General features: G+C 41.0%; 1 protein-coding gene and 1 non-coding gene across 8 annotated transcripts in view; one reads left to right on the forward strand and one right to left on the reverse strand.

Moving 5' to 3' along the window:
- CNTRL (centriolin) overlaps positions 1-13,056 on the forward strand; it is a 91,032-nt gene extending 77,976 nt beyond the window's left edge. For 6 of the 7 annotated variants that reach the window (XM_032251467.1, XM_032251470.1, XM_032251468.1 and 3 more), the window contains 10 exons: positions 190-347; positions 1,339-1,412; positions 2,422-2,610; positions 3,029-3,254; positions 4,559-4,764; positions 6,714-6,854; positions 8,802-9,065; positions 9,232-9,294; positions 10,564-10,770; positions 12,658-13,056. In XM_032251467.1, coding sequence (XP_032107358.1) covers positions 190-347; positions 1,339-1,412; positions 2,422-2,610; positions 3,029-3,254; positions 4,559-4,764; positions 6,714-6,854; positions 8,802-9,065; positions 9,232-9,294; positions 10,564-10,770; positions 12,658-12,681 — 1,552 coding nt within the window. In that variant the 3' untranslated portion in view covers positions 12,682-13,056. The remainder of the gene's footprint in view (positions 1-189; positions 348-1,338; positions 1,413-2,421; positions 2,611-3,028; positions 3,255-4,558; positions 4,765-6,713; positions 6,855-8,801; positions 9,066-9,231; positions 9,295-10,563; positions 10,771-12,657) is intronic. The other variant, XM_032251469.1, reaches the window with a different exon arrangement.
- LOC116532492 lies at positions 12,200-12,383 on the reverse strand. The gene has a single exon (XR_004260886.1). It is a non-coding gene; the product is annotated as a U2 spliceosomal RNA (small nuclear RNA).
- Positions 13,057-13,365: the final 309 nt, after the last annotated feature.

The raw sequence follows: 13,365 nt of genomic DNA on the forward strand, positions 1-13,365 counted from the left end.
AAAAATCTCCACTTAGAAAGCTGACAATAAGATTTTGAAAATGAGTTGAGTCTTAAATTTTGTGAAGATTTATAATCATTCATGCTTTCCATAACTGTATGTTGTGAAAGGGTAACACTGTTCCTCAGTCATCTCCTGTGTGTGCTTGAATATTTTATATTTGACAGTCTGACTTATTCTCTGTGGTAGGGTTTTAGCAGCAGCAGAAGAAAATAGCAAAATGGAGAAATCAAACTTAGAAAAGTTGGAATTGAATGTCAGAAAACTACAGCAGGAACTAGACCAACTAAACAGAGACAAGCTGTCACTGCATAATGACATTTCAGCAATGCAACAGCAGCTCCAAGGTATAAGGCAGCAGAACAGTGACAATGTGATTTCCTTGCCCTTTGTTAGATTCTTTGATTTCTCTTATGACAGAAATAATACATGGAATTTCTTTCTAAAATTAGATTGTGGTAATGGCTGCACAATCTGAATATACTAAAAGCCTTTCAATTGTACACTTTAAATAGGACATGATATGTGAATTTTATCTCAATAAAGTCAGTTTTTTTAAAAAAAATCTAATTCATGTTCCTTAGACAACAATTTTAAAACATAGCAGAAAGAAATAAAAATTGCTGTTGACCTCATTCCTCATAGATTCCTGTTAACAGTTTGGTGACTGTCCTTCCAGATTTTTGCTAGGGGTGTGTGTCTAGTTTGAAAACAAAGATGTAAATAATGAAGATTTTAAAATTACCAAATGTTCATAAATGTGATAATTTATTTAGAAGAAATTGCTGAGTAATTCTAGCTAATAATATACTTGTTGAACATTTTTTATGTCCTTGGTATTAGATTTTCTCATTTAATCCTCATAAGATTTTTATGAGATAAAAATTATTTTACTCATTTATAAATAAGGAAACTGAAGCTTAGTTTTCTTGTGACTGCTTAAATGAGAAGTGACTTGCTCGAGGTCACACAGCTAGTAATTGACAAAGCTAGCATATAAAATTTATTCCCAAATTGCCTTCCTGAAAGGTTAAGTTTATATTTCTACCAACAATGCAGAAGGTAGCTGTTTTTAAACCATGCACCCGACTAAGTATTATCTGTGATTTTTTCATTGTGAGATTTTGAACATGAAAATCTTCAAAAACCTTAACCCCAAGCCCAAATCTGGATTGTGCATGTAACTCTCTTTTGGCCTTTAGTGAGATAGTATGGTATAATCAAACATGTAACAGAAGTAAGCTTAAAATAACTTCTCTACTTTTTGGGGACACTAATGGGAATCTGTATAATAAATACATATGTATTTCTTTTTTTATGAAAATGTCATTTCTGTAGAAAAACGAGAAGCAGTAAACTCACTGCAGGAGGAACTAGCTAACGTCCAAGACCATTTGAACCAAGCAAAACAGGTAAGGTTAGCAAATGTAATATTCTAGTAGTATACTGAGGGAATCCAGACAATTGGTTTAAATAATAAAGAAATCAAGTAGGCTGGTTCTTTTTCACAACAGCAGGTACCATAGGGCCATTTATATAACATAACCATCAAATAAAAGTTTTGGTGGAGAGCAGTCTTGATTCAAACAAAGTTTTACTCAAAACTAGTAAGTAGGGTGGTGGCTAGACCAGAACCCAGCAGCAGCCTGTCAGCAGCCCTTTTGGGGGCTTCAGGGACCAGATGAACCATCTCTCATCAATGGCACAGATGAGGCCTCCAAAGGCTGGGCTTAGATTTGATGATTCCTTGAGCCATAGAGTAACTGTCAAATTTGGTCCTCTGTCTTGTCAGATGTTGAATACAGCAGATTCTTGACCCTTATACTTCTGATGATTTTCTTAAAGGTAGTTCATTGTTGTCCTGTGAGAATAGTGCTGGAATTCAAAGAACTGCAAGCAAGTTGTGGACCTCAGTTTCTATTATGTAAATTAATAGTTACATTAGACACAGGCTGGATGCAGTGGCTCACACCTGTAATCCCAGCACTTTGGGAGGCCAAGGCAGGTGGATCACTTTGAGGCCAGGAGTTCGAGATCAGCCTGGCCAACATGGCGAAACCCCATCTACTAAAAAGACAAAAAATTAGCTGGGTGTGGTGACACATGCCTGTGGTCCCAGTTACTCGAGAGGCTGAGATGGGAGGATCGCTTGAACCCGGGAGGCGGAGGTTGCAGTGAGCTGAGATCATGCCACTGTACTCCAGCCTTGGCAACAGAGCAAGACTCTGTCTAGAAAAAATAATAATAAAGAGTTGGATTAGACATCCAAATTCTCTTGTACCTGTAAGTTTATTGAGATAATAAAGGAAATAAACTTTTATGCCTCTCATTCTGTCAGACTTAGTGGATACTGGATTGGTACTGGCTACTTCTAGTAAAGATGGTTTTATTAGTAGTTTCCACTTGTTCTTTCACCTAAAGGACCTGCTTCACACCACCAAGCATCAGGATATATTGCTCAGTGAGCAGACCCGACTCCAGAGGGACATCAGTGAATGGGCAAAAAGGTTTGAAGACTGTCAGAAGAAAGAGGAGACAAAACAACAACAACTTCATGTGCTTCAGAATGAGATTGAAGAAAACAAGCTCAAACTAGTCCAACAAGAAATGGTAGTACACATTTATGATTTTATATAAAAGAAGTGTTTTGTCACTTATGTGAGCTTATTTTTCTCCTGGCAGAAAGCTGCTGAGAAATATCCCCCATGGGACTATGTGTTGCGTAACTGCCCTGTGTAGCCATGGGTAGCTTTTACACCAAGAATGTGACTCTCTTACAGACCTTTAAAAATCATAGAATATCGGTCCTGTAAAGATACTTAATGTCCACATGCCATTTGCTGCTGGAATCCCCTCTTCACATGCTGGCCAGATAGCTTCCCAGGCCCTCTTGATCACCTCTGTAATGGAATTATCCCTGTGGGCTGTCTTCTACTTTCGTTTGAACTAGAATCTTTCTCATGTCCATGCAGGTTGTCTGGGACACTATTTGTTGTTTTGTGACTAATCAGGGTTATTCTTTATTAAGATGTTTCAGAGACTCCAGAAAGAGAGAGAGAGTGAAGAAAACAAATTCGAAGCCAGTAAAGTGACACTGAAGGAGCAACAGCACCAGCTGGAAAAGGAATTAACAGACCAGAAAAGCAAACTAGACCAGGTGCTCTCACAGGTGCTGGTGGCTGAAGAGCGTGTTAGGACTCTGCAGGAAGAGGAGAAGTGGGGTGAGAGCCTGGAGAAGATGCTCTCCCAAACCAGTATGTATTCTGGAACTTCTCACTGGGAGATGGGGTAGGGGTTGCTTCTGCTGGTGGTTGTCTTGCAAAAGTGTTTGAAGAGATCCAGACCCCAGCCAGAGCCCAGGAGAAACAAAGCAGGAGGTATGATGATAGCCCTGTGAAAGATGAGGAACAGGTTCAGACAGACAAAGGGAATATTTATCTTTATGGAGAAGAGATTTGATCCTAAGACTGACCAGCAAGTCCTTCCTTGCTCATATTGTCTCCTTTGAGAATGCTATCTCAAGAAAGTGGAACATTCAAGTGAAGAACTGCCAAAAGATACTCTTAAACTATATTATCTGTGAGCTTTGGGAATAATGATCTACTTCATCTCAAGTGTCAAAAGATAATATTAACAGTTCTGTCCAGATTTGGCATAGTGAATGGTACTAGAATACAGGTGTTTGCCTTTAGGTCAGTTTGTTCTTTCTTGAACCATATATAAATGAAGCTGACATGGGAATCCAGGGTAAGTGCTTGTTCTTACATCAGTAAATGGTTTTCCTCTTTCGTAGGCTGCAGTGTTTAATAATGCTCGGAAAATGTTGTGGGCTTGGGGATCTGAAAGGGTTATTATTCCTTTTTCCCTGGGAACTTTTGATATACCCAGACCCAGTCATTTCATTATGAAAATGAAACTAAAAAAATATGTTAAATTCTGATCATGCCAGTTGTTGAAAAGTAAAATCTGGGCAGGGTGCTTCTCTAAATAGGATGATAAAAATAGATTTTAAATCCCACTTTTATTTAGTAAGCATTCTCTGTCAAGTACTCACTGTGTACCAGGTGTTTGCATATATGATTCCAATCAAGAAGTGTATTCCTCGTCTATCAAATGGAGCTCAGGCCAGTGTAGGAGCCAGCTCCAAATCCTGTGCTCTTTCCACTGCAGTGCCTCCTGTGGAAGGAATTAGTACTGGTGTGCTTCCCTTTATGAAAATCAATGTTTATAAAAAAAATTTCAGCAGTTCCACACACTTTAGGATTGGTGTGGGGTTTCCTCTCACTGGTCACAAAGACTTAAAAGAGATGATAGTAGCTGTCTGTCACTTTGGGATCAGGCCCTTCAGGAACCAGTTACTTCAAAAGGCACCTTTATCTGGGTATTTTTTTTGGGCCTTTGGTGTGTGGGTCAGGGTAGGCTTATAAGACTTTGTAATGGAGGAAAGCACCTGCATGGGTAGCAGATCACCATTATGCATCTGCCACAAGGGAAGGGGAGCTCTGCCTACAGCTGGCCCAGGGCCTTTGGCTAATCCTACTGAAAATGTTCATTTCAGAACGGCAGCTTTCAGAAAGGGAGCAGCAGTTGTCGGAGAAGTCAGGTGAGCTGTTGGCCCTCCAGAAAGAGGCAGACTCTGTGAGGGCAGACTTTAGCCTCCTGCGGAACCAGTTCTTAACAGAAAGAAAGAAAGCTGAGAAGCAGGTAGCCAGCCTGAAGGAAGCACTTAAGATCCAGCGGAGCCAGTTGGAGAAAAACCTTCTTGTGAGTACCTGCTGCCTTGGCAGTTTATGAGGAAATGATAAATTAAAAATTTTAAACTGCAACAGCACTTCAACATAGAGAAAATGAATTACTATCAACCCAGTCCCTAACCCAACTATTGTTATTGGTGTATTTATGCATCATTTGTTCTTGAAGCTGATGGTAAGTTTTGCCTGGGACAGGGCTACAGCCTCGAAGGAGCTCTGGCTGGCTGGGGAGACTGTCATGTGAACAGCCATTGTCAGCACAAAGTAGAGAACACGTACTGCTAGCAAGCCTCAGTTTACACTTCCACTGGTAGGGGTGGAGGGGGTATTGAAGAAGCCTTCTCAAGACAGTTTTTTGTTTTTGTTTTTTGAGACGTGGTCTTGCTCTGTCTCCCAGGCTAGAGTGCAGTGGCGCAATCTTGGCTCACTGCAGCCTCTGCCTCCTGGGTTCAAGCGATTCTCATGTCTCAGCCAACTGAGTAGCTGGGACTACAGGTGTGTGCCACCACGCCTGACTGATGTTTGTATTTTTAGTAGAGATGTGTTTCACCAGGTTGGCCAGGCTGGTCTTAAACTCCTGACCTCATGTACTCCACCCACCTCAGCCTCCCAAGGTGCTGAGATTACAGGTATGAGCCACTGTGCCCCGCCTATAGACAGTTATTTATTTATTATTTATTTATTTATTTATTTATTTATTTATTTTGAGACAGAGTCTTGCTCTTTCGCCCAGGCTGGAGTGCAGTGGTGCAGTCGCGGCTCACTGCAACCTCCACCTCCTGGGTTCAAGCAATTCTCCTGCCTCAGCCTCCCGAGCAGCTGGGACTACAGGCTCCCGCCACCACACCCAGCTAATTTTTGTTTTAGTAGAGATGAGGTTTCACCATTTTGCCAGCCTGGTCTCGATCTCCTGACCTTGTGATCCACCCACCTTGGCCTCCCAAAGTGCTGGGATTATAGGTGTGAGCCACCGTGCCCGGTCAACAGTTTATTTTTATTTTTTTCAAGACAGAGTCTTGCTGTGTCATCCAGTCTGGAGTGCAGTGGCGTGATCTCAGTTCACTGCAACTTCCATCTCCTGGGTTCAAGCAATTCTTCTGCCTCAGCCTCTTGAGTAGCTGGGATTACAGGCCCACACCACCACACCTGGCTAATTTTTGTGTTTTTAGTAGAGACAGGGTTTCACCATGTTGGCAAGACTGGTGTCAAACTCCTGACCTCGTGATTGGCCCACCTCTGCCTCCCAAAGTGTGGGAATTACAGGCATGAGCCACCACGCCTGGCCAGTTTTTTTACACTGCCATAGTCAGTGCTTACAAATTTTTCTAATCCTGCCCTTTTTGGCCAACATTAGCTTTAATCAATCATTATCCTAAAACAAGGAAGCCCAATCTACCATGCTTTCATCCTTGAAATAAATTTGGGAAGTGACACTCAGATAGGTCAGAATAATTTATGATGGATAGAGGCAGGTGAGCAGCAATGAACTGTCAAGGGTGTGGGTTTTTCCAGTACCCTCTGGAGGGGTGAGTGGAGCCCTGTTGTAGAAAGGAATTGGTAAACCATGTGTGTCTTTCAAAGAGGATATACTTTGATAGGTGTACTAGTGATAGGCAAGATCATGATAAAGATGGAATATAGATGTCTAAAATTTAATACTCCCAGTGATGATGGGTGATCTGATGGGTATTACTCCCATTTTACAGAAAGGGATAGTAGCTTATTATCAAACGTAATGCTGCAGATCTAGGAATCAGATTTTGTGCTAACAGACTGATGTGTATGTACTCCCAGATATACTTTATCTGCCCATGAAAGGCAGACACAATTATCCCCATTTGACAGCTAGAGAAGCTGAGGCCCAGATGGGGAATTAAGTTATAGAGCTAGTGAGTGTATCAGCCAGCAGACCACAGCTCCACGTGTTGGATCACAGAATTATTTTTCTTCCTCCTGTGCTAGGAGCAAAAACAGGAGAACAGCTGCATACAAAAGGAAATGGCAACAATTGAACTGGTAGCCCAGGACAACCATGAGCGGGCCAGGCGCCTGATGAAGGAGCTCAACCAGATGCAATATGAGTACACGGAGCTCAAGAAACAGGTGTGTGCCCAGGAATCCCAGCCGGCCAGCCGGGGGAGAGAGGAGAGGACTTACTGGGCTCAGGCAGACTGTATTGTTTTTAATATTCCTTCTATAGTAGTATTTCTTTATGGAAATTGTGAAAAGCTGATTATAAGAATGTTCTTTAAGTCAAATCTGGTTTTTTAGCTTTAAAATTTAGAAATGCACCTCCACTATTTGTTAAAAATATACTTAAAAAATTCTCTTAAATTTGATAAGCTCTTAATGTTAATTTTTCTTTTTCTTTTTTTGAGACGGAGTTTCACTCTTGTTACCCAGGCTAGAGTGCAATGGCGCGATCTCGGCTCACTGCTACCTCCACCTCCTGGGTTCAGGCAATTCTCCTGCCTCAGCCTCCTCAGTAGCTGGGATTACAGGCACGCGTCACCATGCCCAGCTAATGTTTTGTCTTTTTAGTAGAGACGGGGTTTCACCATGTTGACCAGGATGGTCTCGATCTCTTGACCTCGTGATCCACCTGCCTCGGCCTCCCAAAGTGCTGGGATTACAGGCTTGAGCCACCGTGCCCGGCCTCTTAATGTTAATTTTTCAAGGAAAAAACGGTAATTCTTGAGGATCATATTTTATTATGTCCCAAACAACTATGTTGAAATGTTAAGATTTTATGCCATAAACAAGTCTATAGGAGCCAAAACCTCCCCTAACCTCTGAGCAAGAAAAAATGGTCCAGGGGGAAACCTTTGATATCACGTAATGTAACCAGGCAGAGAGTATGAAACCAGTTCATGCTTGGACTGGTAGAGTGTCTAATCCTTGATGTCTCTGATGTCCTTTACAGCATCTGGGCCCTCCCTGAACTCTAGTCAGGCTGCTGTGGCCACTCAGTTGGCCCTGTTCTACTTAGTCCTTTGGATGATCCCATGTGGTCATTCCGGTTTCATCTGTGCTTCCAATCCCCTGATTCCCCACATATACCCACCATTTGATTCAGGAAAAAAAATAACTTAAAAAATTATTTAAAGACCACCAGCCCTTAGTGATTATGCCTTTGCAAACTTGGTAAGGTAGTTAGCAGTAGGTATAAATCTCTTATTTCACTAAGCCCTATATGGGGTAGAGCCGTAGAGAGTAAGTAGTCTCAGTCATCAGTGCAATTGATAAAACTTTAAGAAACCTCTAGGCTGGATGCAGTGGCTCATTCCTGTAATCCCAGCACTTTCGGAGTCTGAGTTGGGTAGATTGCTTGAGCTCAGTAGTTCCAGACCAACCTGGGCAACATGGCAAGACCCCGTCTCTACTAAAAATATAAAAAGTAGCCAGCTGTGGTGGGGTATACCTATAGTCGCAGCTATTCAGGAGGCTGAGGTGGGAGGATTGCTTGAGCCTGGGAGGTTGAGACTGCAGTCAGCCAAGATTGTGTCACCATACTCCAGCATTTATAATGCATATCACTTATGACTTATTTCAGTAAATGGCCCTTTTTCATTTGCAGCTTACTTACTCTAATTGCCAGTTGGGTGCCACTAAGGTGCTTCTTATCAATTGTCACTTAGTTTTCACATTTCTGAGCAGAAGGTATTTATATCCATGTATAAATGAGGTCATGGAGGATCAGATGTTAGCCAACTTGCCCTAAGTCATACTGGTAATACTGGAAATGAGACTGGTAACTAGCTTTGTCTGACTCCAAAGAGACTGTCTTCCATAGGGTAATTCACCTTCAATCAAGGAACTTTATGTACATGCTTTTCTAAATAGAAATTTTTCTAGCGATAATGCCAATAAAATAATTTATTTAGTAGCTTATAGATTCTTGAGTATCTGAAAAATCACAAGCTTTTACAGTTGTAGTAATCGTGGTAGTTGATATTTTATAGATCTTTAAATACATGGCATATCAAAAAGCTCAATTCCAAGTAAGTCTGAAATTTTATATGATGATGTTGACACCAACTCACTGTTTAGATGGCAAACCAAAAAGATTTGGAGAGAAGACAAATGGAAATCAGTGATGCAATGAGAACACTTAAATCTGAGGTGAAGGATGAAATCAGAACTAGCTTGAAGAATCTCAATCAGTTTCTTCCAGAACTACCAGCAGATCTAGAAGCTATTTTGGAAAGAAACGAAAACCTAGGAGAACTGGAAAGCTTGAAAGAGAACTTTCCATTTACCATGAATGAGGGACCTTTGGAAGAAAAACTGAACTTTTCCCAAGTTCACATAATGGTAAGGGTTTATCCTGCTATTCCTGGACTTCATAGGATTGACCGCCTTCCCCAGCTAAGCTAAAACACAGATGTGGGGGTGTTGAGGTAGGAGGAGGGAAAGGCTGGTTGGCTCCCACTTGTAGCAGCTGATGATTCATGATATCTCCATTTTCCCTCTGAGAAAGGATGAGCACTGGCGTGGAGAAGCACTCCGGGAGAAACTGCGTCACCGGGAAGACCGACTCAAGGTTGCCCTTTAAAACAAAAAATCAGCATGAGATACTGGGCACACCGGGGAGGGAGCGGGGAGTTACATTTACCTGATGCTTTTCCATCCATGCTATTGCAGCACTGCCAGCAGTGTCAGGGATGGCATGTCTGAAGCTCAGAGGAGTTGGCATCACAAAGTAAATGGCAGGCAGTGTTCAAAACCATGACTTTTTGTATTGACTCCAGTGTTCTGTAACCTATGAGATGCTGCTTTACCTCAGCTAGAACTGATAGAATCTTAAGTATTTGGGACAGGAGATAGAAACACAGTGATGAACTATAAGGTTATCACAGGCCAGTGGTGGCAGGAAAGATTTGGAGTACTGGAAAAGTAGGCTGAATGTCAGTTACAGAATTGTTTGGCTTAGAACATGTTGACTTTGAAAGCCTTGTAAGATATCCAGGGAAGGGTATCTGTCTGTAGGCAGCCAAAAATAGGAATCTAGGATTACTGATCAGTGTTGAGCTAAAGATTTGACAGTTAAGAGTATAGGTGGGAGGATACACTTATTTTGAGGGAGTGGCTATGTAGACTGCATGGCATGAGAGAGTGCAGTGCTGCAGTATTGAGTGGAGCCCTGTGATGTTCAAAAAGTCTCCAGCCATGTGTGGCTATTTAAATTTTAATAAATTATAATTAAAAATTCAGTTCTTCATTTGCCACATTTCAGGTGCTCAATAGCCACATGTGTCTACTGGCTTCTATATTGATAGCCAGATATAGAATGTTCCCACCACTGCAGAAAGTTCTGTTGGACAGCACTCCAGTAGACTTTGAGAGAATCATTTCATTACAACAGGGGCAAAAGCCAAAAAGTAGTATGGAGTTGAGGATTAAATACCTAGTGAGTTACAGACAGGAAACTAAGCCTTAGGAAAAAAATACATAATGAGGAGACACTGCAGGAGTCAAGTATAAACTGATCTTCTCAGTTATAATAGAAAAGGAAAAAAAAAAGATAAGGCAATAATTTCATGGAGAAGCAAGGGATACAGGAATCGTAAGCACTGCTAGAAAAAACGGCCCAAGTGAAAGGCCCAGTTAACAACAACACAGAACAGTAAAGGTTTATGCACACTAAGTATCTACCTGGCACCTCCTACAATTCTTTTCAAAGATGAGCATTTTCGACAGCCATTCCTACTGTTAGCCAGATTTGCCTATCAAATGTTGTGAGGAAGCTGAGCAGTAGTTCTGGTAGGTTTCTTCTGTGTAAAACCCTAAGTGTTGGCATAACACTTCTCAGGCCCAACTTCGACACTGTATGTCCAAGCAAGCAGAAGTATTAATCAAAGGAAAGCGGCAGACAGAGGGCACTTTACACAGTTTGAGGAGACAAGTCGATGCTTTAGGGGAATTGGTCACCAGCACCTCTGCAGATTCAGCGTCGTCACCCAGCCTGTCTCAGCTGGAGTCTTCCCTCACGGAGGACTCTCAACTTGGACAAAATCAGGTAAGCAGCAGCTCTTTTTGAAAACAAAACAATAGCTTGGGGTGTTTTTTTTTTTTTTTTTTTTTTTTTTTTTTTTTTGAGACAAGGTCTTGCCCTACCACCCAGGCTGGAGTGCAGTGGTACCATCATAGCTCGCTGCAGCCTTGACCTCCCAGGCTCAAGCGATCCTCCCACCTCAGCCTACCGTGTAGGTGGGACTACAGTCACACACCACCACATTCGGCTACTTTTTAAAATTGTAGAGATAGGAGTCTTGCTATGTTGCCAGGGCTGGTCTCAAATTCCTGGGCTCAAGTGATTCTCTTGCCTCGGCCTCCCAAAGTGCTGGGATTATAGGCATGAGCCACCACTCTGAGCCAAGAGGAAACTCTTAACAAAGGATTTAATATATTACATATAAAGTACTTAAAAGCCATGGAATGTATAATCTAGAGGAGATTCAGAAAGATATACATTATGTCACCTTCAACTCTCTGGAAAACTTTTCTTAGCAACGACTTGGTAGAGGTAGATAAGCTGATGGCTTAGCAAACAGACTAGAACTGCAGATTGGATAGGACCTGGCAGGGATATAGTTAATTCTACTATTCATGTTCTTCACTTCTGACTTTCCTTATTTCCTACTCTGTCAGTATAAAAGAACTTAGACCTGTGAGGCCAATGAGTCCTAGTTTAGTCTGCCTGTCTCCCTGCATTTTGTAACTTACATTTAAAAAGTTGGAATGCAGACCTCTTAACCTAGGGTCTATAAAAACCCTGAATTTCACAAAGGTTTTCTGTGTGAGACTTAGACCTAAGGTTAATAAGCATTTAAGAGAAACATGAAATATACTCACGGAACTGGTTATTAGTAGCACACATAACTGTCAGCGGTAGTAATAGCTTCCACTTTTGAGTGCCCACTGTGTGTACATATAAAACTTTATATACACCATCTCATTTAATTTTCACATCCTTGGGTGTAGGAATTATCCCTTTATATAGGTAAGGAAATCTGCAAATGATAAATGATTTGGTCAAGGACATAGCAAAGGACAACAGCAGAACTTATGGGCTAATCTATCTTTACCACAGAGCAGTATATTTTAATGATGGAGTCACAACGAGCATACAAAGACAGCTGCCTCTTTAATATCCCCAAGGTGGGCAAGTGACTTACCTAGGACACACAGCTAATTTGTAGCAGCAGGGCCATCTGAATGTGATTATCTTAAGACCATCTGCGATGGGGCCCAGTCAGGTAAAGACCAAAATCATCATGGGCCTCAGGGCAGGGTTTGAGAGGAGTGTGAGAGGCACTGAACATTGAATAGGAAAGCTTTGGGGATAAGAGAAGACAGTCCAGACTAGTGAGAGAAGAATGCACAAGGGTTTAAGAGCCAGGTTCAATTATCAGCTCAAGGTGGCAGACAGAATTATTTCGGTGCTGTAAAGGCAACCCACACACAATGGGTAGGGGCGAGATTGGTAGAATTATTTAGAAGTCGGGGGTTGCTTGAACTAAGTTAAAAGCCAGTTAGGGGACTGGCTTCTGAGCATAACATTTTATTTCCCTTGTTTTCTGGTAAGAACAGATACTATACTTGATCTTAGCCAAAAGGCTGAAAAGTGATCTTCCTTCTTTTCAGAGCTCCTTCCAGCAGGTTCATCAGAACCACTAGACAGCGACACTGATGCAATTCCTGCTCACAGGGTAGATGTTACAGATTTTTTTCTTTTTTTACCATTTAACTTTCTCTCTCCAGAATTTTGTACACTGGTTCATCTTAAAACATTTTTCCAAAGAGGTTCTCAAATACATAATTTACCTATAAGCCATCATGCCATCACTTAGTTAAGACTGTTTTTAGTTTCAAGAATTTATCCTTCCTTTTTGTCTTACTGTAGGAAAAGAACACCTCAGCCAGATGAGGAATACTGTCTTGTGTAAATATATTCAAGGAAGACACTCCCACTACCTCACTGACTTCATAATTGGAATGTCACTTGGTTTTTTAAATCAAGATCCAGTGAACTGAGATTCTGAGATTTATTTTGCTTGTACCATTATTTTTGTAAATCACTTGTACATACGGGAATAGTTGCATACAATTTAAACCAACATCCTATGTGGCTTTTTTTTTTTTTAATCTTTGCAATGTTTTTTTAAAAACCGTGATTTTAACTGCATATTTGAACCTACAAACAAATCTTGTTAAAAGAATGTTCATAAGGCCTCTTTATAGTGTTATTTTTGAATTTTGCTTAAAATCTGTTTTTCATATGAAAATAAAAGATAACAATTAACTTGGGTCTGTCATCTGACTTTACACTTCACAATCTGTGGAAAAGCAGTCAAATTTTTATCTTAATTCCAATTAAGTAAGCTTTCAGTTGGATTTATTTTACCTGGAGGTTGAAGAATGTTATCAATGAAGGGTTTCATCATTTGGAAATTTATCAGTTATAAAACTATTATGCTTCAGATGCCTTTCCTCAGCCAACATATTCTTTGTACCTTGGAGAATCTGACCCAGTGATAAAAATTCAGTGTTGCCTTTTAAAATTTTGAACTACCATTAATTAACAGCTCAACTCCACGATGTATACATTTCT

The sequence above is a fragment of the Sapajus apella genome, unplaced genomic scaffold (genome assembly GCF_009761245.1).
Source record: "Sapajus apella isolate SASKATOON/1434 unplaced genomic scaffold, GSC_monkey_1.0 scaffold76, whole genome shotgun sequence".
NCBI lineage: Eukaryota > Metazoa > Chordata > Mammalia > Primates > Cebidae > Sapajus > Sapajus apella.